Source organism: Oryctolagus cuniculus, chromosome 2, assembly GCF_051225735.1.
Source record: "Oryctolagus cuniculus isolate XC-2025 breed Fujian yellow rabbit chromosome 2, ASM5122573v1, whole genome shotgun sequence".
Lineage (NCBI taxonomy): Eukaryota > Metazoa > Chordata > Mammalia > Lagomorpha > Leporidae > Oryctolagus > Oryctolagus cuniculus.
In genome coordinates, this window is record NC_142868.1 from 190,003,942 (window position 1) to 190,024,746 (window position 20,805).

At 45.1% G+C, this 20,805-nt stretch overlaps 1 protein-coding gene across 1 annotated transcript in view; it reads right to left on the bottom strand.

Annotated features, from left to right (window-relative positions):
* The window catches only part of VSNL1 (visinin like 1), a 112,565-nt gene that overhangs the window by 58,845 nt on the left and 32,915 nt on the right, over positions 1-20,805 (bottom strand). The window contains exon 2 of the mRNA XM_002710036.5: positions 9,266-9,432. Within this exon, the coding sequence (XP_002710082.1) occupies positions 9,266-9,427 (162 nt within the window). The 5' untranslated portion in view covers positions 9,428-9,432. The remainder of the gene's footprint in view (positions 1-9,265; positions 9,433-20,805) is intronic.

The following is a 20,805-nucleotide window of genomic DNA, read 5'->3' on the forward strand; positions in this document are numbered from 1 at the left end:
TAATGCACCTGGGAAAGCAGTGGAAGATGGCCCAAGTGCCGGGGCCCCTACACCCATGTGGGAGACCTGGATGAAGCTTCTGGCTTTGGTATGGCCTAGCTTTGACCATTGTGGCCATTTTGGGAATGAACCAGCAGATAGACTCTCTCTGTCTCTGTCTCTGTCTCTCTGTCTCTTTCTCTTTGTCTTTCTCCCTGTAACACTGTATTTCAAATAGAATACATAAATCTTTAAAAAAAGTCTTAAGAGTCTAGGGGTAGGAACTTGGTGCAGTGACCCAGCTGCTGCTTTGGGTGCCTGCATTCCATATTGGAATGCTTGGATTTGAGTCCTGTTTCTGATTCTGACTCTGGCTTTCTGCTATCGTGAACCCAGGGAGAAGCAGATGATGGCTCAATTATTTGGGTCCTGCCATCTGAATGGGAGATTCAGATTGAGTTCCAGAGCCTGGATTTGTCCTGTCCTAGCCACACCTGTTGTGGACATTTTGGGAGTAAACCATTGCATGAAAGATCTGTTTCTATCTGTCTCAGTCTCTTTCTCTACATGTCTTTCAAATAAATAAAAAGTAAATAAAAAAGAATTTAGATACAAGGACTCTGTCCTAGCCTCAGTGAAACAGTACCCCAAGGAAGGGTCCAGCAATCTGCCAATTGACCATCAGCCTGTGTGATTTTGTTGCACACCAAAGTTAAGAGCTACTCATTGGCCAGCGCCGCGGCTCAATAGGCTAATCCTCCACCTAGTGGCGCCGGGACACCGGGTTCTAGTCCTGGTCGGGGCACCGGATTCTGTCCCGGTTGCCCCTCTTCCAGGCCAGCTCTCTGCTGTGGCCCAGGAAGGCAGTGGAGGACGGCCCAAGTGCTTGGGCCCTGCACCCCATGGGAGACCAGGAGAAGCACCTGGCTCCTGGCTTCGGATCAGCGCAGTGCGCCGGCTGCGGCGTGCCAGCCGTGGCGGCCACTGGAGGGTGAACCAACAGCAAAAGGAAGACCTCTCTCTCTCTCTCTCTCTCTCTCTCTCACTATCCACTCTGCCTGTCAAAAAAAAAAAAAAAGAGCTACTCATATAGATCAACTTTTCATTTGTTCAGAAACTGAATCTTAGAAGAAGAGAAACAAAATCATGCAGCAGAGTTGACCTTAATGCACTTTTTATTTCATATTCTATAAAACAAATGTGTTCACACAGTGTTTTCAGGAAGAATGCCTTTACCTCTGAGAGTGTGTTTTGAAATGCAAGTGTACCAGTTGAAAACAGAATGCTAGAACCATGCAGAGATGGGGCCAGTGCTGTGGCGCAGTGGGTTAAAGACCTAGCCTGCAGCACTGGCATTCTATATGGGCACCGGTTTGAGTCCCATCTGTTCTACTTCTGATCCAGCTCCCTGCTAATGTGCTTGGGAAAGCAGTGGAAGATGGTCCAAGTCCTAAGGCCCCTGTACCCATGTGGGAGACCCAGAAGAAGCTCCTGGATCCTGACTTCAGATCGGCTTAGCCATTGCAGCTATTTGGGGAGTGAACCAGCAGATGGAAGACCTCTCTCTCTCTCTCTGTAACTCTGTCTTTAAATAAAATAAATCTTTTCAAAAATATGCAGAGAGAGGCTGGTGTTGTATTATGTGGTGTGGTGTGGTGTGGTGGCTGGTGGGTAAGGCTGCTGTCTACAGCACTGGCATCCCATATGAGCACTGGTTTGAGTCCTGGATGCTATTCTTCTTCTTCTTCAATTTATTTATTTATTTGAAAGGCAGAGTTACAGAGAAAGAGAGAGACACACAGAATCTTCCATCCTCTGGTTCACTCTCCAAATGGCCTGGAATTGGGCCGGTCCATAGCCAGGAGCAAGGAGCCTCTTCTGGATCTCCCGCGTGGGTGCAGGGGCCCAAGGACTTTGCCATCTTCTGTTGCCTTCCCAGATGCATTAGCAGGGAGCTGAATCAGAGTGGAGGAGCCAGGACTGGAACTGGTGCCCATAAGGAATGCCAGTGTCCCAGGAGGCGGCTTTACCTGCTACACAACAACACTGGCCCAGCTTTGGCCATTGCAGCCATTTGGGGAGTGGATCAGTGGATGGAAGATCTCTCTTTCTCTCTCTCTCTCTCTCTCTCTTCCCTCCCCCCTTCTCTCTCTCCCTCTCTCACTGCTTTCAAGCTATACCAATTATAGAAACTTTTCAGGAAACTGTCACTTGGATCTGAAATGACCTGGAAGAAATTCTTTTTTTCAATGCTGCTCTAGTTTGGATAGTAGTCTGGATATTACCCCAAAGACCCATATGTTAGGGGTTTGGTTCTCAAAGTCTAATGTTAATGGACAATGAATTGTCCATTGAGATTTAATCCAATTGTGATGTGTGAGGGTGAGGCCTTTGGGAAGGGATTCAATTGGATGAAGTTGCTGGGGTGGAGTCTCTATGATAGAATCCTGGTGACTTCATGTAGGATCAGTGTGCTCCCATCTCTCTCTGCTTGGCTTGCCAAGTAAAGCTTCTTCCACAGCATTCTGCCATCTACCACCCCCATCAGGTGCCAGATCCAAGGGACCACTGATCTTGCTGTGAACCTCCAAAATAATTCTTCTTTCATAAATTGCTTCTTTCAAATATGTTATATAAAATAATAAAAAGCTGACCATTATACAAGCAAATAACTTTTATTAAAATTAGAACTGTTGGGGTCAGCGCTGTGGCTCACTAGGCTAATCCTCCGCCTAGCGGCGCCGGCACACGGGTTTCTAGTCCCGGTCGGGGCGCCGGATTCTGTCCCGGTTGCCCCTCTTCCAGGCCAGCTCTCTGCTGTGGCCAGGGAGTGCAGTGGAGGATGGCCCAAGTGCTTGGGCCCTGCACCCCATGGGAGACCAGGAAAAGCACCTGGCTCCTGGCTCCTGCCATCGGATCAGCGCGGTGCGCTGGCCGCAGCGCGCCGGCCGCGGCGGCCATTGGAGGGTGAACCAACGGCAAAAGGAAGACCTTTCTCTCTGTCTCTCTCTCTCACTGTCCACTCTGCCTGTCAAAAAAAATTAAAAAAAATTAAAAAAAATTAAAAAAAAATTAGAACTGTTGGATCAGTGATGATGAAATTGTACTCCAGGGCTCTCCCACCCCTCTTAGGTGCACCTGCCAATTGCCTCACCAACACTTAACGCTCTTTTTTTTTTTTTTCCTAAAAAAAGATTTATCATATTTATTTGAAAGAGTACAGAGAAGTAGAGACAGAGAGAGATCTTCCATCTGCTGGTTCGCTCCCGAAATGACTGCAATGGCCAGAGCCGATCTGAAGTCAGGAGCCAGGAGCTTTTTCTGGGTGCCCCATGTAGGTAAGGGGCCCAAGGACTTGGATCATCCTCCATTGCTTTCCCAGGCACATAAACAGGGAGCTAGGTTGGAAGTGGAGAAGCCAGGATTGGAATGAGCACTAATATGGGATGCTGGTATTACAGGTTGGAGTTTTAGCCTGCTGTGCCACAGTGCAGGCCCCACCTAACACTCTTTTGAAAAGAAAGCATGCAATGAGACAAGCAGGACAACCTCTGAATATTGTTACATCTGAAACCTCATCTCCTTTACCTGCAAAACAATAAGCAGCATGGGTTGAACGAAGGAGTCTCCCTTTTTAAGGAGGAATTTGAGGGTCAGGATACAGAGTGATTGGTCGAACATGAATTAAGAAGGGCCTGCCTACCACTAGGGAGCTAGGGAAGGGCTTTGTGCTCCTTGGTGTGTCCTGTGAGGGCTGCTGCCCCGCTGTGGAATGCATGGTAGACATCAGAAATCACTATTTGGTTTCCAGTTTAACTCCTCCACACATCCTCCTCTCCATCCCATGCTGTGCTGCAATCAAACTTGGCATGTGAAGTAAAACCTATTTCTGTCCTGGCTCCCTGAGAGTCAATGAGTAGGTCATCAATCATGATGGAAAAAATCACAACTTGTTACAAGTTTGCAAATTGTTTTCACTTCCCTTCTTTCCTTTGGGACTTCACCATTTGAGGTGACAAGACAGGGCTTATTACTTCCACCTTATAAATAAGAAACTGAGATGTGGAGAGGCAGAGATATGGATATGTCACAGCTGAATCTCACATCTGTCAGATCCCAAATCCTATGCTTTTGTAAAAAAACTGACCGTTACTACCTTTTCAACTCAACCTCAGCCATCTCTAATGGTTATTAATAAAAACAATCTTGCGCATCATACATACATATGTATAACTTTGTATATATGTAGCTATATATATCTAAAATTCTCTGTGTGATTCTATTTAGAGCTTTTTTCAGGACTCTGTTGGGTTTGCTCCCTGGTTTCTTTGGCTTTGATGTCATAGTGGCTAATACAATAAGAAGAGGTGTCAGCCCTTCAAGAAAGAGGACCCTGGGACAAGCACGCTTCCACCTTTACATAGTTGCTTGCTCCTCCTCGGGGTTGGGTTCTCTCTGAAAACTGTGGCTGTTTCTCTGAAAATGCAGTTAAAATGGCAATCTTTCCATCTTAATATGTGATCTAGACTTGGCCATCAAAATGATTGTTGGAAACAGGAAATTCTCACGGGGAGAAAATCAGGTACTTGATTCTTGTTGACAAAATGGGAAATCTTCCTTCCCAGCCTATCAGCAGCAGTGCTGTGGTGTGGATGATAAAGCATCTGCTGCAACTTCTGTGACCAGAGACTCAGAAATCCCCGAGTGTGGGGGGTGCCAGACATTCTTGACAGAAGGCTCCTTCTATCAGTTACATGGGGCTCCCAGTTTGCAGATGGCAACAGGAAAGGGGTGGGGACTGTTCTCATCTGCTCCGGCTGCCATCCCAAAGTGCTGCAGACTGGGCGGCTTCAACAACAGGAAGTTAACAGCTCTCTACTGGGGCATATTTTAGTCTTCTAAGGAGATGGAAAAGTGCCCCCTTTCATGACTGTGTCATTAGTGTTTGTTTTAATATTACATTTTGAAACTAACCTCTCCCAGCTTGTACCCAGTCTCTGAGGAGCCTCTGAGATCCCCGAGGGCAGGAAGGATGGTCCTCTCATCACTTTGCTTGCCTCCACCACACATGGCCTCATGAGAAGGAGGGCCAAGAAATACCTCCTGCCGCTTGCTCTGTGAGAGTCTCTGTGCTAGACAGTGGGTCTTATGTTGATTGAAATAAGGTGATTGTGGTCTCCATGACAGGAGAGTGAAACCTGCACCCAACAGGGGAGGCCCAGGCCCAGGTTTGTTTTACAAAGCTCACTCTAGCAGCTGAGTGCGTGGTGGGCTGGTGGGGTGGAGGCTGGAGGAGTGGCTGCCTTGGGGATGCAGGACTGTGAGCCACTGTGGGGGTCAGCAGCTCCATCTTTAAAGTTTGTCCTGTCAATGCTCCCTATAATGTAGGCCAAATTGCCTCATTTTCCTAAACCTGTTTTAAAATGTAGACATAGTGAAGGAAAATCTTTACATTTGGGGTTCAGGGACTTCAGAAGTTTGGGGTTTGTGTTGCAGAGGGGCCCCTCCCCTTATCCTGCTCCTTGCTCCAGCGTCATTGGATTTCGTCCTACAGAAGCCAGGGCGACTCCCCTGGAACCTGAACCAGGGCAGAGCAGCAACAGCAGATGCATCAGACTGATGCCACAGATAGGGGGCAGGGCTTAGCTGGATCGCAGGACGTCTCACCTCCCCACCAAGCACAGACAGAGCTACTGGCAAGTGCACATTCACCAGGATAATGACTGTGTCTTGCTGAATATTTGCATTTTTAATAGCATTAAAGGAAGTTTTTTCACATCATCCCCTCTCATGGGCCTATTACATAAATCCACATCTTTCTCCAGACAACTCCCTTTTAGCATACCAGAACTGACATTCCTTTTTTCTGTGTATATAGCATATTTCTTCTGTGATTCTCTATTGATTTCGATCCTTAGAAAACTCTGGAAAATGAAAAAGACTTTGCCTACTTTCTGACTATCTGATCCAAGAGCATAGGTCAAATTTGGATACTTTTTTTTTTAAATAAGAATAGAGGCTGAAATAAGAAACTGGCAAAGATATAAATGAAATTCAGAAAGTCATATATTACTTTCCTGAAACAAAGAAAACCTACTGTGGGTGGGGGGTGGGAGGTGGCTTTGGTGCTTGTACATCAATTGGCCCATAAAGCACTGCTGCATGCCCAGTGTTTACATAAACTTCAGTTTGAGGTTGGGATTTCTCAGGGCTGAACACGTGCAGCTTCCTGCATTTCAGCTGTTTCTTCAAAGGCAAAGCCCCGTTCATTTTAAACAGAAGAATGTGGCACACAGAACTCTCTCTCTCCTCTCTCATTTTTTTTTTTTTTGACAGGCAGAGTGGACAGTGAGAGAGAGAGAGAGACAGAAAGGTCTTCCTTTTGCCGTTGGTTCACCCTCCAATGGCCGGTGCACCGCGCTGATCCGAAGGCAGGAGCCAGGTGCTTCTCCTGGTCTCCCATGGGGTGCAGGGCCCAAGCACTTGGGCCATCCTCCACTGCACTCCCTGGCCACAGCAGAGAGCTGGCCTGGAAGAGGGGCAACCGGGACAGAATCCGGTGCCCCGACCGGGACTAGAACCTGGTGTGCTGGCGCCGCAGGCAGAGGATTAGCCTATTGAGCCGCGGCGCTGGCCTCAGAACTCTCTTAATCAAAGTGTGGCAGCTTTCATGAACTTTCGTGATATGAAAATGACTGACAAATCTCATTTGTCTCTACTTTCTTTGTGGTTGAAAGTCAAGTTAGTTCTGTGCCACAGGCTAACTCCTTGGTGATAAAATGGCAGAAATGGTGATAAAATGGCAGAAAATGTGACTTGAGAAACTATGGAAGGTTGGGATAACAATATAGAAAATGCATCTGTCCCTCTTCTCTGCAGGAAAAAATTCTACCAGTTGAGTAATAAATGCATTTCCCTGTAGTTCTACATAAAAGATCCCTGCACACTAATAATTACTGAGATCTTTGAAACATCACAGTGATCTTGTGACATGCACACAAGCTGCTATGTGAGGTTACTTCAAAGAGTTCATACATAAATACCATTAAAAGATGAGTTTATTTGGTGCACCGTCCTTTCATAAGGACTTTTCATAAGTGCATTTTCAAGATCTTTTTGAAGACTCATTGTATGCATGGATTTCAGAAGTCTGTGTACCTTTCTATACCTATTTAAGGCTGTAGCTTTACATACACCTGTGGGGTCCACAGCATTGGGCTACTAATCATAATCCTTGGCTTCTGACATTCATCTGTTATTCACCCAGGGCCTGGTCATTTATTTAGTTGGTTGGTTAGTGAGCTATTAGTAATGCAACAAGCATCTATAAAACCATAACCCAAAATAATAGCTATGACTTTGGCATAATCTAGGTATGTGGCAATACCTTTTCCCACCTTTGCTTCCTGTCTAGGAGACACAGCCATCAATCTGAATCCTGTGCTTGCCAGTGTCTTGCTCCCCTTTTGATATGATGTAGTAATTGCATTTGTTTATAGTCCTATAAAGTATATTTTAATTTTATTTGTGCTTCATTTAGAATCTTTGGGACATACTGTTTGCATGTAATGCTTTAGTGTTGTTAGAGTTCAGCAATTTTGAAAATGTTAGTATGTGACCAAACCAGTTTATTTTCCACTTTCCATTTGACAGGGTTTTGGGTTGCTTTCCAGGTTTGCCATTGTGCACAGGGAAGCTATCAGCATTCTCATACATGCCCCTTCTTGTACATTTGCAAGAGTGGAATTGCTGGGTTCCACCCCATGGAAATTGCTCAAATACATAAAACACTGACAATGTTTAATATTTTGCATGATTCCCCCATATATATTTATGTATTTGAATGAACCATGCTGCTCAAATTGACATTTACCAAAATTAAAAAGCAATATTTTCCTTGTGGTATTTTTTTCAAAAATATTTAAAGGAAAACAATGCTTTTCTTTCACAAGAACATTATATAAGTATATACAAAATGGGAATGTTTTAGATCATACAAGATCTACAACCAATACAACTCATAAACTGAGACAAGCAAAAACATCACCATTGAGGTAGAAATTACACCTTTAATGGGGCATATCTATCTGGTGTCCAGGGGAAGATTAGCTTCTAAACATTGGGGGCTGGTGTTGTGATACACCATTTAAGTCACTGCTTTTGAAACTGACATCCTATATCCCAGCTGTTCAACTTCTGATCCAGCTCCCTGCTAATGCATCTGGGAAAGCAGTTGAAGATGGCCCAAGTGTTTGGGGCCCTGCCACCTCTGTGGGAGACCTGGATGGAGTTCAGTTCTGGACTCCTGGCTTTGATCTGACCTAGCCCTGGCTGTTGCGGCCATTTGGGGAGTGAACCAGTAGATGGAAGATTCTCTCTCGCTCTCGCTCTCTCTCTTTCATTCTGACTTTGCCACTCTGCTGTTAAAATAAAATAAAAAAATTTTTTTTTTATTATTTTTTGACAGGCATAGTGGAGAGTGAGAGAGAGAGACAGAGAGAAAGGTCTTCCTTTTGCCATTGGTTCACCCTCCAATGGCCGCCGCAGCCAGTGCGCTGCGGACTGCACACCGCACTGATCCGATGGCAGGAGCCAGGTGCTTCTCCTGGTCTCCCATGCGGATGCAGGGCCCAAGTACTTGGGCCATCCTCCACTGCACTCCCGGGCCACAGCAGAGAGCTGGCCTGGAAGAGGGGCAACTGGGACAGAATCCGGTGCCCCGACCGGGACTAGAACCCGGTGTCCCGGCGCCGCAAGGCGGAGGATTAGCCTAGTGAGCCGCGGCGCCGGCCCAAAATAAATCTTAAAAAACACTATAATACGTTGAATTAGGAGCCCATGTTGTAGACATTGAGGCCCAGATGTTAACTAGACCCTGTTTCTAAAGGTTCAGCTGTGGGGTTCTTTTCTGCATACAGGAGAATCTTTCTTGGGGCAAAAGCCCTCCCATGGACTTTGTCTTTAATGGAAAGAGGGACATTCACCTTCAGTCAGCCAATCAATGTCATCCTTGGCCACCTATCAGGAGTCACCAGCAAACACTATTACCGGAGATTTTGAAGATTCTTTCACCAGATGCTGTCATCCTGTTCAGTGTTGTGATTTAACAATTACTTCTCTGGTTCAGCTATTGTTTGACTTCATCTCTGGACCAACATGTGTACATTTGCATTTTGAAAAAAGAGCCATTTTTCTTATCTAATGGAAAACCACCAGAACTGAAACAAACTGGTTTCCTCAGGTTATGGTTCCCATGAGGTGACATGCTCGCAGGCAGTGTCCTTACCTTCACGTAGAGCTGCTGAAACTCCTCGAGGTTCAGCCTCCCGCTCGGACAGTCCTTGAGGAAGCCCTTGTACCACTGCTTGAGCTCATGCTCATTGAACTCCGTGCTCTTCACCAGGTCCTCCATGACTTCGGGGGCCAGTTTGCTATTCTGCTTCCCCATTCTGCCTGAAGGAAAGCAAATTGATGCAATTAGCTGTGGCTTTGGTCATTTCAAACTTGATTAGGAGCCAACCTAGAGTTCTTGGTGGGAACTCCCTCCAATGTGTCTGATCAAGTCTCCCCAAGCCTGCCTCTACCTATTTGCTGTCATAGGAAAGATCAGAGGGAAATAGACTCTTGTATCAGTGGGAAGGGCTGTAGAACTCACCCTCCTCATCTTCATGTCATTTTCCATATGACATTGACTCCAGAGTGGAAAGACAGTCATCTTTTTTATGCTAGGTCAAAGGAATCCATTTTTCTTCTCCTTTTATGAATTACAATTCATTAGCACCTGCTGCCCAGGTGTCTAATTCTACATTTAGTTACATGAAATGGGATTACTGACAAGAATAATAAGAAGGCTTTATAATCAAATGATCAAGAAATGCTTGGAAAATTGATCAGCAATTGTAGGGAGTCTCAATTAGTACAATAAAGTTACAGCACGTATTTTAATGAAAACAGCTCATTTTTTAAAAAGTCATATTAATTCCACTTCACCTCTCATCTTTGCACATTCCTACAGCATTCTCTTCAGAGTTGATAATCTCTTTGTTTACTCTAGGGATTGGTTGGTCAAATTTGTGGTGATATAATTTCAGATTGCTATTATTCTGGATAGTAAAGGAAAATAACATTGCATTAAATTATGACACCTACAGTAATTATGTGGCAGGTTGTGTGGCCAACATCACAGTAGAATGTAGTGGAATAGGGCATATTTGGAATCATTCCTTATCTTGGTTCCTGAGTTGGCCATTTATTATATACATCTGTGTTATTTAGAACAATATTAATAAACTCTGCTATCTTTAATTTCTTTGCTAATAAAGCAGAGATAATAATATTCTTTCAGATTTATCTGGATGGCTAATTAAAAAATAAGTAGATAAACAAGGACCAAAAATACTCCAAAAGGAAAAAGGTGTTGCATTAGTGAAGGAAAAATAAGGATAATTATAAAAAAAAGTCCTTGGGCCCTGCACCTGCATGGGAGACCAGGAAAAGCACCTGGCTCCTGGCTTCGGATCAGCGTGGTGTGCCGGCCGCAGTGGCCATTGGAGGGTGAACCAACGGCAAAGGAAGACCCTTCTCTCTGTCTCTCTCACTGTTCACTCTGCCTGTCAAAAAAAAAATTCCTTTTAATTCTATCTTTTTGAGGATAAAACATAATCAATTAACCAAAAATTGATCTAAAAAGTCAAGTTAAACTTGAAAAAAATCTGAAAGACCACCGAAACAAACAAAGTATGAGATGATCTCTGTAAGCTGGTGAGAGCATTCTGAATCAGGTTTTGAGGAATTTACCCAAGTGGATCCAGGCTTCCCAGGAGCTTGAGACAAATTCTCTCCTAGGCTCTAGGCAGGTTTCCACTTGCAACAAACCAGAAGGGATAATCTCATCACATACTATTGTCACTATTTTTTTTTTTTTACCTTCTCCTAAAACTGATTCCACACCCATTGGCAGCTTCTTGCCCTACATTGAGCAATTCTTTCACTGTAATGAAAGCAAAGCACTCTGCTTTCAGGGATCATTTCCACGGCCGCACCCTCCCAGTAACACACAATGTGGCTCCATGAGACCTTTAAGATGAGCATTTATCTTCCAAATGCTCATCTTTCAGAGAAAGGACCTGAGGATCTGCGACAGTGCCCTCATTATGGTGCATCTCTACCTATTTTTGTTCTTAATTTCAAGCTCCAACTCTGTTATTAGCAACTGTCTCTTAATTATAGGTTACTGTGGGATTCCACAGCTGGATATGGAGATCAAGTGGGTACTCAGGAGTCAAGTTTAATTAATCTGGGTAAGAAAACTGTAATTCATAGTTATCCTGAAAATCAGGAGATGTATTGCCAATTCTTTCTTGCTTTGGCCTTTTTGGTAGAGAATGACAAACTTGATTATCAAACTAGAATTTCACCTAGCAGTATGGGGTATTGAAAATTAAGGTTGGAGAAGGTGCTATATAAAGCACTTCACAAACTATCTTTAACTCCAGGACAACTAAGCAATAGGGATTTGGGAAGCTCCCTGAGGCTGAGAATACTTTGGTAGCTTGTACATGATTGCACAATGCAGTTCCATGAATACATGCAGTTCCAGAATTTGAACTTGGAGCTACAAGACAACAAAGCATGACCATAGATAAATAAGTGAAGAGAAGGCATTTTAAGATGAGGAATGAAAGCAGCAAAAGCAAGAAGGTCTGAAACAGCTGAGTCACTGCCAAGAAGGGATAGAAGTGGGATCCATCACTTGGCAGACTGGCTGCCTTGTTTGGAAAACACGGTTAGAAGAACCAAAACCGAAATCTCAGAAGTGACTTTATATTAATGATGGGAAGGTGGATTAAAGATTAAGAAAAAGCACCCCCCCCAAGTACTTTTACAAGTTCAACAACACATCAGTTCTGTTGGGCAAGAAAGCTTGGATTCTCCATGGATCATTTATGATGTCTCAAACCATTCTGGCTGAGTGGGAGGAGGGTGGTCTCGGACACAGAGTGTTGCCAGGATCATGAATCACAGGTTTGGAGACTCAAATCCATGACTTCATGCCTTTTGGTTACATGTTATAGTCAGTACCTTCCCCCAGGTGACTGGTGATGGGTGGATCACACAGAAAATCAAAGTCTAGCCTGGCTCAGGGTGGTGCTCCAGTTGCCCTCATCTGGCCTCATCTGTTCTTACCTGGATCAGCTCCATCCCTGGGCTCCCTGGCTCCAACACACCCTCCACATGTCTGCCTCAGTGAGTTTCTGAAATATACGCCTGGCCATCTGATTAACTCCCTAAAATCCACAATTTTTCTCCTGTGTCCTCAGCACGCAATTCCATCTCCTTCACATGGCACAGGTCCTGCCTATCAGTATCCTTATTTTCTGCCTGTCTTTTCACTCCACGTGCCAGCAATAATTAGCTGTTGCTGTTTTTAGAATTTGCATGCATCTGCACTATCACGGCCCCGCATGTGCTGTTCTCTCTTCCTAGCACGATTCCCACTTTGTCTTCTCAGCAGACATCATCCCCTTGGTTAAGTAGTCTCAGCTCCCTTCCCACCTCCTCTGAGAAACTCTCATGGTGGACTTAGACACCATTTGTTCTTGATATCGCCCATCCCTGGGTAAGCTTTGATGTTCATGATTTATTTCTCTACTGGACTGCAGGTTTCTTGTCTGTTATCAACCTTTGTTTCCCTGGTAATTTATCCTAAGTGCCAACAAATTTTTTTGAGGCTATGAATAAATGAGGGGGACTGAGGCATTTGGTATATTTCTTCCCAGGAAAATCCATCTCACATTCTATATGAGAGGGGAGTCAATGCAATCATAAGTATAACTGAGTCAGCAGGTGGGAGACACGTATCATTTAACTCTGGGAGGCAGCCAGTCCCCCCTGGAGATTGTTCCCCTGTCTTCATCACTAAATTTTGAACACCTTGAAGGCAGGCCTGCGTCCTTTTACCTCAGTGTCCTCAGTAACTGGCATGAAAGTGTTGCCTAGTAATGTGTGATAAATGAAAGGAAGTGTGGGCGGACTACTGCTCCCATTTTACGCCTGCTGTTGCAGGCTGCAATGATACCAGTCAAGTAGTGTCTTTCATTAGGAGGGGCAGGGTGACGGAAAGGACAAAAGTGACAGTAAGTCTTACAACATCTCCTGTAAAGAGACACCAAGACATAATCTGAGAAGTATTCACGTCAGTTCTGCCTTCAACATACTCTGTGATCTTGGGCAAATCCTTCCCTCCTCCTCACTCAGTTTCCCATGTAAAAAATGAGCAAGTTGGAGCAGAGGATCTTTAAGGCCCTTCCAACTCCACTATTCACTGATTTGCAACATGGATTTTACAGCCATGAAAACGTGAGTCAGACTTGAGATGGGCTGGTCTCAGCACCTGCTGACTCTGCAAATTCCTTACCTGAGAATCCTCCTCCTGCACTTGAGTGCTATTACCCAGGAAGGGAGGGGAATGTAGACTTTTAAGCTGAGGTCACAGACTGTAACATCGAAGCCAGCTCAGCCCCAAACTCAAAAGACTTTCTCATTGCTCGAGTTGCAGTAGTGAGAAGCCCAGGGCTGGGCACAAAATAGTACTGACATACAGTGGGCAAAAGAACTCCATTTGGACTGAGCCCTGGGACAGGAGAGCCAGTACTGTGACTTAATTCAAATGATACTTGGAAAAGGTATCATTTTTGTATAGAAAATACTTTTGTGCAAAGGAATTTACCCATATAACACTGCCATAAAAAAGAGAGTTATTATTCCCATTTTACTGATGGGAACTTTGAGGGACAGAATGATTAATATACCCCAGCTCAACCAGCTAGTAATGTCTTAGTAAGGGATAGGGTATTTCTTTCCTCTTTTGCTTTCCTAATACAAGCTATTATCTTCTCTTGCAACCATCTCCAAGCTGGCCGTCTTGCCTTGAGTTTTCGTTTGCTGCTCATCCTTGTCTTCCCCTGTATTGATAACAAGTTCCAGGGAGGAAGAGGTCATCTGCCCTCTGGAGACAACCAGGAGAACTCCCTGGAAGAAGTAGAGACAATGAGGGACCAAGAAGCACACATGGGGGCCGGCGTTGTGGTGCAGCGGGTTAAAGCCCTGGCCTGAAGTGCCGGCATCCAATGTGGAAACCGGTTTGAGTCCCGGCTGTTTCTCTTCCAATCCAGCTCTCTGCTATGGCCTGGGAAAGCAGTAGAAGATGGCCCAAGTCCTGGGCCCCTGCACCCATGTGGGAGACCCGGAAGAAGCTCCTGGCTCCTGGCTTTGGATTGGGTGCAGCCCCAGCCATTGTGGCCATGTGGGGAGTGAACCAGTGGATGGAAGACCTCTCTCTCTGTCTCTACCTCTCTCTGTAACTCTTTCAAATACATAGAATAAATCTTATAAAAAAGAAGCACACATGAACATCTCTTCTCCACAAACTCTGGGTATTAGAGAGGATTAGATGTTTGTGTGTGTGAGAGAGAGAGAGTGATTGTGTGTGTGTGTGTATGTGTGTTAATCCAATTTCCCAGGACATCCTAGAGCCTGTTGATTCTGAGGCACCAGGACTTCACTCCCAGCTCCTTGCAAGTCATTTAGCAATCAGCCTGGCTGAATCTTAGTGAGATTCATCAACAGTCTGAGTGGCTGAGAACAGTCTGGCCACATGGGCAGGTACACAGCAGAATAAACACATCAGTGGGGAAACAGAGAAGATGCTGTCATGCTCAGGTTTAGACTCTTGCCTAAAAGGCCCCGTTCTAACTATTCTATCTAAACCTCGCCCCTCCTGCAAGACTCTGTTCCGATCCTGTCTTCCTCATGATACCTCCCCACCTGCTGTCATTACTCCTTGTCTGGATGTCATGGTTTTGTGTCACTGATGACCCAGGGCACAATTAAACACCCAGGCAGAAACACTCTGGACAACTCTGTTGGGCAGACTTTTAGAAGCATCTTCCCTGGGAAAGGTGCTGGGCTAGGCATGGCGGGATGTAAAGAGAGGACACAGTTCCAAGGGTGAAGGGCTCAGACCTGGATGCAGGAGACATTCACAGCTCTTGAAATGTGAGGCCTGGCCGGCGCCGCAGCTCAATAGGCTAATCCTCTGCCTTCGGCGCCAGCACACCGGGTTCTAGTCCCGGTCGGGGCACTGGATTCTGTCCCGATTGCCCCTCTTCCAGGCCAGCTCTCTGCTATGGCCTGGGAGTGCAGTGGAGGATGGCTCAGGTCCTTGGGTCCTGCACCCGCATGGGAGACCAGGAGAAGCACCTGGCTCCTCGCTTTGGATCAGCGCGATATGCCGGCTGCCATTGGAAGGTGAACCAATGGTAAAAGGAAGACCTTTCTCTCTGTCTCTCTCTCCCACTGTCCACCCTGTCTGTAAAAAAAAAAATGTGAGGCCTGATGAAATGAATGTGCACGGTAGACAGCAATGGAGAACAGTGGATGGGCAGAGAGATAAAGTCCCATCAGGTCAGACACCTTCGCTTGTTCAAGTCCCCAGGTGAAAACTCTTACTTAATGCTGCACAAACTTGCCTGAAAACAAGAATCACCCTTGATTGTCTTGTTCGAATACAGCGCCATGGGGCTCTCCCTTGCAGGGAAAACCAAACAGCTAACACGTGATTCAGATGAGCATGATCTGCGATCAACTTGGGAAATGCCACCGTAAAGCCAGAATCTAAATCAGAGAGGCTGGGCTGAGGAGGAAGCCCCCAGAGCAGCACAGATGTCAGATATCTGCTCTTAGGTCCCTTTCTCCCCTCACCTGAAGCCCTGACAAGGTTCACGGCCCCTAGAACCTTTTGCTTGATGGATGGTGTTAGGATTTAAAAAATCACAGAGCTAGGAAAGACCAGACTTTGAAAAAGATTTGCCTCTGGGCTCTTCTGTATCAAGGTCTTTGGTTTTAGGTTGGAGAATTTGAGGCTCAGGAAGGCGAAAAATCCCCCAACATCACATGAGCAGCTGATGGCAGAACTGGGATGAGAGGCCGAGTCTGTTGACATGGCTGGGGTCCCGCCCCCACCCCACAGTGTGCTGTCCCCACGTCAGGCATTCAAAGCCTGTAAGCCACTAGCTTGTTTATCTCTGGCAAGTATGTTGAAACAATCCCCTCACCCTTGGATCCTATAAACAAATGACATTACATTGCTAGTTTCTAGAGACCATTAGAACAGCCCTGGAAACATGCCCCTAGGTTTCCCAGCACGTTGTGTGGGGTTTTCTTTCCTAAGCAAGTCAAGTATCTGACACTTAGGAGCTTTGTGCTCCTCCTGAAGCCAAGGACTCATAACCCCCCTGCAGCATCTCTGAGGGGGACAGTGAGAGGGCAGATCACAGGCTGGCATTTCTTGCTGTGTCTGGGAACCAGAGAAGCAGCAGGAAAAATAAGTCCTTTCGCACTGTGTTCTCTGATGACATTACCTGAAAAACCCAAACCTCGTGGGACTGCAGTTGAGGTTCTGGGCCACGAGGATGAAACAGGAGGGGTGTGTGTAGGGGGGCACAGACTACATCCTTGGGGACTCAAGATAAAGCAAAAGTACTTCTTTGATCTATAATAAATGAGGAAAAATATTTTGATGGCAGTGGCACTGTCAGGACACATGACAAGAGTTCTGTTCAAGAAAAGAGAATAAATACACAAAGGTGAAAACAGAAGCCGGCCCTGGGGATCAACGATCCTATCCAAATTCTTTGCTTCCTAGAGAAGGCCTAAAGCAGTGATGCCAAGGGACAAAGTCAGTTAGTAACAGAGCATAGCAGTGCTCTGGCAGTGAGACCAGTGGGTTGCTGCTGGGCCTAGGCCTTTGATCCTTGGGCACTGAGATGGGCTGACCATCACAGATCTTGCAGAAGTAGAAGAAACCAGTCTAGTATCCAGGTTGCAATTAGTGGCCCTTTTCCTTAGGCTTGGTCCAGGGTCTTCTAGAAAGCTTGAACCAGTTCTCTACGGGTCAGGGGCTAAGAGCTTTGGTGGATGGCACCTCTCTGACTCCAGGCTGAGAGCTGACAGTAGATCTCACAAGGCCGTCCCAAGCTAAAACCCACCTGGGAGCTTGAGAGCCAGGTGCACAGGGACTCTGAACTAGAAAGGGATACAATGACCTGATCAACTTCAGGGGACCAGTCTCAGTTGCCTTCCTCTTCCTCTCCTAGACACAAAGAACATTTCCTGAGCTCCTGGGAAGTGTGATGCAGACCAAAGCAATAGCTGGTACATGGCTGCTGGTCTGTGACTTCAGAAAGCTTAATTTCTGACTCAGTTTCCTTTGTACTCCATCTGGTGGGTTCTCTTTTCTTTCTTTCAAGTCTCAGCACTTCTTTGATTTTTTTACTCAGACTTAGTTTGGTGGGGAGGACAAGTGTGTGCTGAGTCAGGCCTGGGATCAAGTGATGCTCCTTCCAAGTACAAGGTGTGTGACTTTGAAAAGCTACACAGGCCCTGGAGCCTTGTTTTTCTCATTTGTCAAGTGAAAATTATGGTTACTTACATAGAGTTGCCATGAGGATAAATGAGGGAAAGTGTTGAATTCCTTCCAGTGTGCCCCCACAAGGCGGGTGCTCAACAGCAGTAACTATTATTATCCTTGGCATCGAACCCAGCAAACTGGGCTTCTCGAGAGGGTGGAGAGGTGGACATTCCAAGATCCAGCTCCATCCCATCTAGGAGTCATTCTAAGCTGAGTAGCCAACACCAGGCCTGTATGCGTAAACAGAAGTACCCCGAGTACAAAACATGGCCCTGTTGACTCTCCTCTCTTTAAAAATTCTTCTTATCCGACTTGAAAGAACAAAGTCATCTGAGGACCCCACAGTCGCAGCTTAAACATCACTACTGAGTGAAGTTTCCATCCAATTCCTTGCTCACCCACTGAACAGAAGTGTGAGCTGATTAATAGCTGCTAACCTTTCATCTGGGAGTGTTTCAAGCAGCCACCCACTTTTCTGCATCGTATTTTTACTTCCCCGTGCATCCTGTCTCTGAGCATTCTATGTATTTCTGAGAATTGGTTTCTATGAAAGGAAATGGGCCATCTTTGGCAGTGTCAGAACCTCACTAGGTTCTATGAGATAACAGAGGAAATGCTTTCATTAATAATCACAGCCTTCTGTCCAACAGATTGTGTTCTAGGTTGTGCTGCCAAGTCCCTGTGGGGAGGGACCATGGCCCTTATCTTAGAGCAGCAGGGAGCTGCTGAGGGAGAGAGCAGGCCAGGAGTGTCCCACATTACTTGCACATCCCTTGTCATAGGGCTAGGCCTTGATCATCAAGGATGAAGCCTTCTATTTGGTCCCAGCATGAGGACTTGGGTATCTGTTGGGTGACTGGTATGTCCAGTGTCTGCCAACAGTGTCCTTGTCACAGCACACTCTTCTGACCCTTAGGCCAGTGCTCTTTCCCCTTTGAGAGCTGCCTGTACTCACCATGTTCCTAAATTGTTGTCCCTACAGTAATTCTAAAAGGATAGCTTTATTTATGTGGATGTGTCTAAAAATAGATAACTTTGAAATTCTCCTAATGTGGTGGCTTTTTGGAAGCAAATTGCTCTACTTGAAGGAAACTTGGTGCTGAAAACAGATCATTCATTTATTCAACAAACTTTTATTTAGTGTTGTCATATGGTTTTCAAGTCTATTTGTCGGGCAGCTTTTCTGTGAATATAAGGTAATATAGTCACTCACCTGCTAGATATTCCACCATTGTATCCCCCAGTTGCATGAAACTCAACACACTATCCAAACTAGAACTGCTCTTCCTTTTTACCCCCAACCCTGCTTTGTCCTTTCCTCCCCTCTTGGCAAATGTCCTGCCATTTGCCCAAGGTCCCATTTAGAGTCCAAGTGTTATCTTGGATGTCTCTCTCTCCTTCATGTTCCTGTATCTAATCAATTATCAAATTAAGTAATTGGTGGATTCTACTTCCTCCCAATTCCATCTACTTCTCTCTATAGCCACTACCCTAGTTCAAGCCACTGTCTGCTCTCCCCGTGATTATTACAGTAACCTCCTAACTTGCTTCCTTGTGGGAAGTCTGCCTACCTGAAATATTGCACACACTGTGGCTGGAACAACACCATTGCCCTTCTTAAATCCTTCAGTGGCCTCCCCTTAACTCCACTCTGACTCTGAACTCCAACCCTGAGCATAACTTTCTAGACCTGTCCACCTCCATCCTCCCATTCTCTTCCACTCCCTTCTATTCACCTCTAGCCCCTCTGTAGTCTCCTCTCTCCCCATGTTCCCACTCTATGCTACTACTCCCTATGTCATGTTTAACCTCTGATGTGTTTCTTTTTGCTGTTCTTTGCTCAGAGGACAATCTCGGTTCGCTCCATGTGGTCTTTGAATGAACACTCACATTCCAAGATATAGAAGGATACTTTATCTTCAGTTACTTCATTGTCTGGCCTCTTCTTTTCTCTGCTTTGTACTACTATTGTCACTATGTTGTCTGCTACAGAAATATGTATAATATGTGTCTTCCATCTCACCAGCATAGTGGAAAAGTAATTGGTTCACCTCAGCACCTAGTTCAGAGCCCACCACTGAACAGAGAGTCAGGAAATGTTGAGTCAGTAAATTACTATGTAATCCCGCCTGGCTATTAACAGAGCTTATCGGCAAATGTTAAGCGATAGTCTGTGAAATAAAGATCAAAGATGGTTGTGGGAAATGTCATCAGGGAGAGACAAGCCAATGGGTAAAAGAGAGAGCAAGCACACAGACACTTTTGGCCAGGAGTCAGCAGTAAAGCTTCTTTTGGAGCTGATTGGGTGAAGCATGTTCTACAAAGTAGTCCCTCAAAATTATCTCAAGGAATTAATCACACAAATCTGCAGAGACTTACAATTAAACACAAAGTTGTTTATTTCAGCATTATTTAAAAAACTAAAAATTACCTCTTTAAAAACAAGTTAAATGTGCATTGTATGAACTGGCTGAATAAATCTTGGTAGAGCTATACAATGGAAATTATGAAGTTGTTAAGATAGTAAGGTTGCAAGCTGGTGTTTAGCCTAGTGGCTAAGGTGCCAGATCCTACATCTAAGTACCTGGGTTTGAATCCCATCTCTGACTCCTAACTCCAGTTTCCTGCCAATGCATTCCCTGAGAGAAACAGTGATAGGTTCAGCAAACAGATTCGTGCCAACCACCTGGGAGACCTGGGTTGTGTTCATGGTTCCTGGCTTTGGCCCGGCCCACCCCTAGCCATTGCGTTTATTTCAGGGAGTGAATAAGTGTATGAGATACTCTCTCTCTGACCTGTCCTTTCTCTCTCTCCCTCCATCTCTCAAGTAATAACTAAAAAAAAAAAAAAGATTTACATTGATTTATTTGGATTCATATCGACTCAGTGTCACTTATTTAAATCAAAACACAAATCTACCAAAAACTTTGTATATTTTCAAGAATCAACAATTACCTGAGGACAATAATATTTAATACAATAGAATGGAGGAGGACAATGGAAAGTCTAGAAGATAAGGGGAAAATTAGAAGCATATAAGAAAATACAAGAAAGGCTTTATATTGCCAATGATGGCGATGTACCATGGAGTGAGTAATATAACTGACATAAGTGCATGCTAGATGCACTAAAAAGAAAGAAAAAAGAGAGAAGACATTGTAATAGACCGCTAAGTTTAAAAAGTGGGATACTGACATCATAAATAAGAGTGTCAATCGTTAAATCAACAATGGGAGTCACTGTGCACTTACTCCCCATGTAGGACCTCTGTCCTTAATGTGTTGTACTATGCAAATTGATGGTAAAACTACTACCCAAACAGTACTCTATAATTTGTGTGTCTTTGAGGGTGCAGT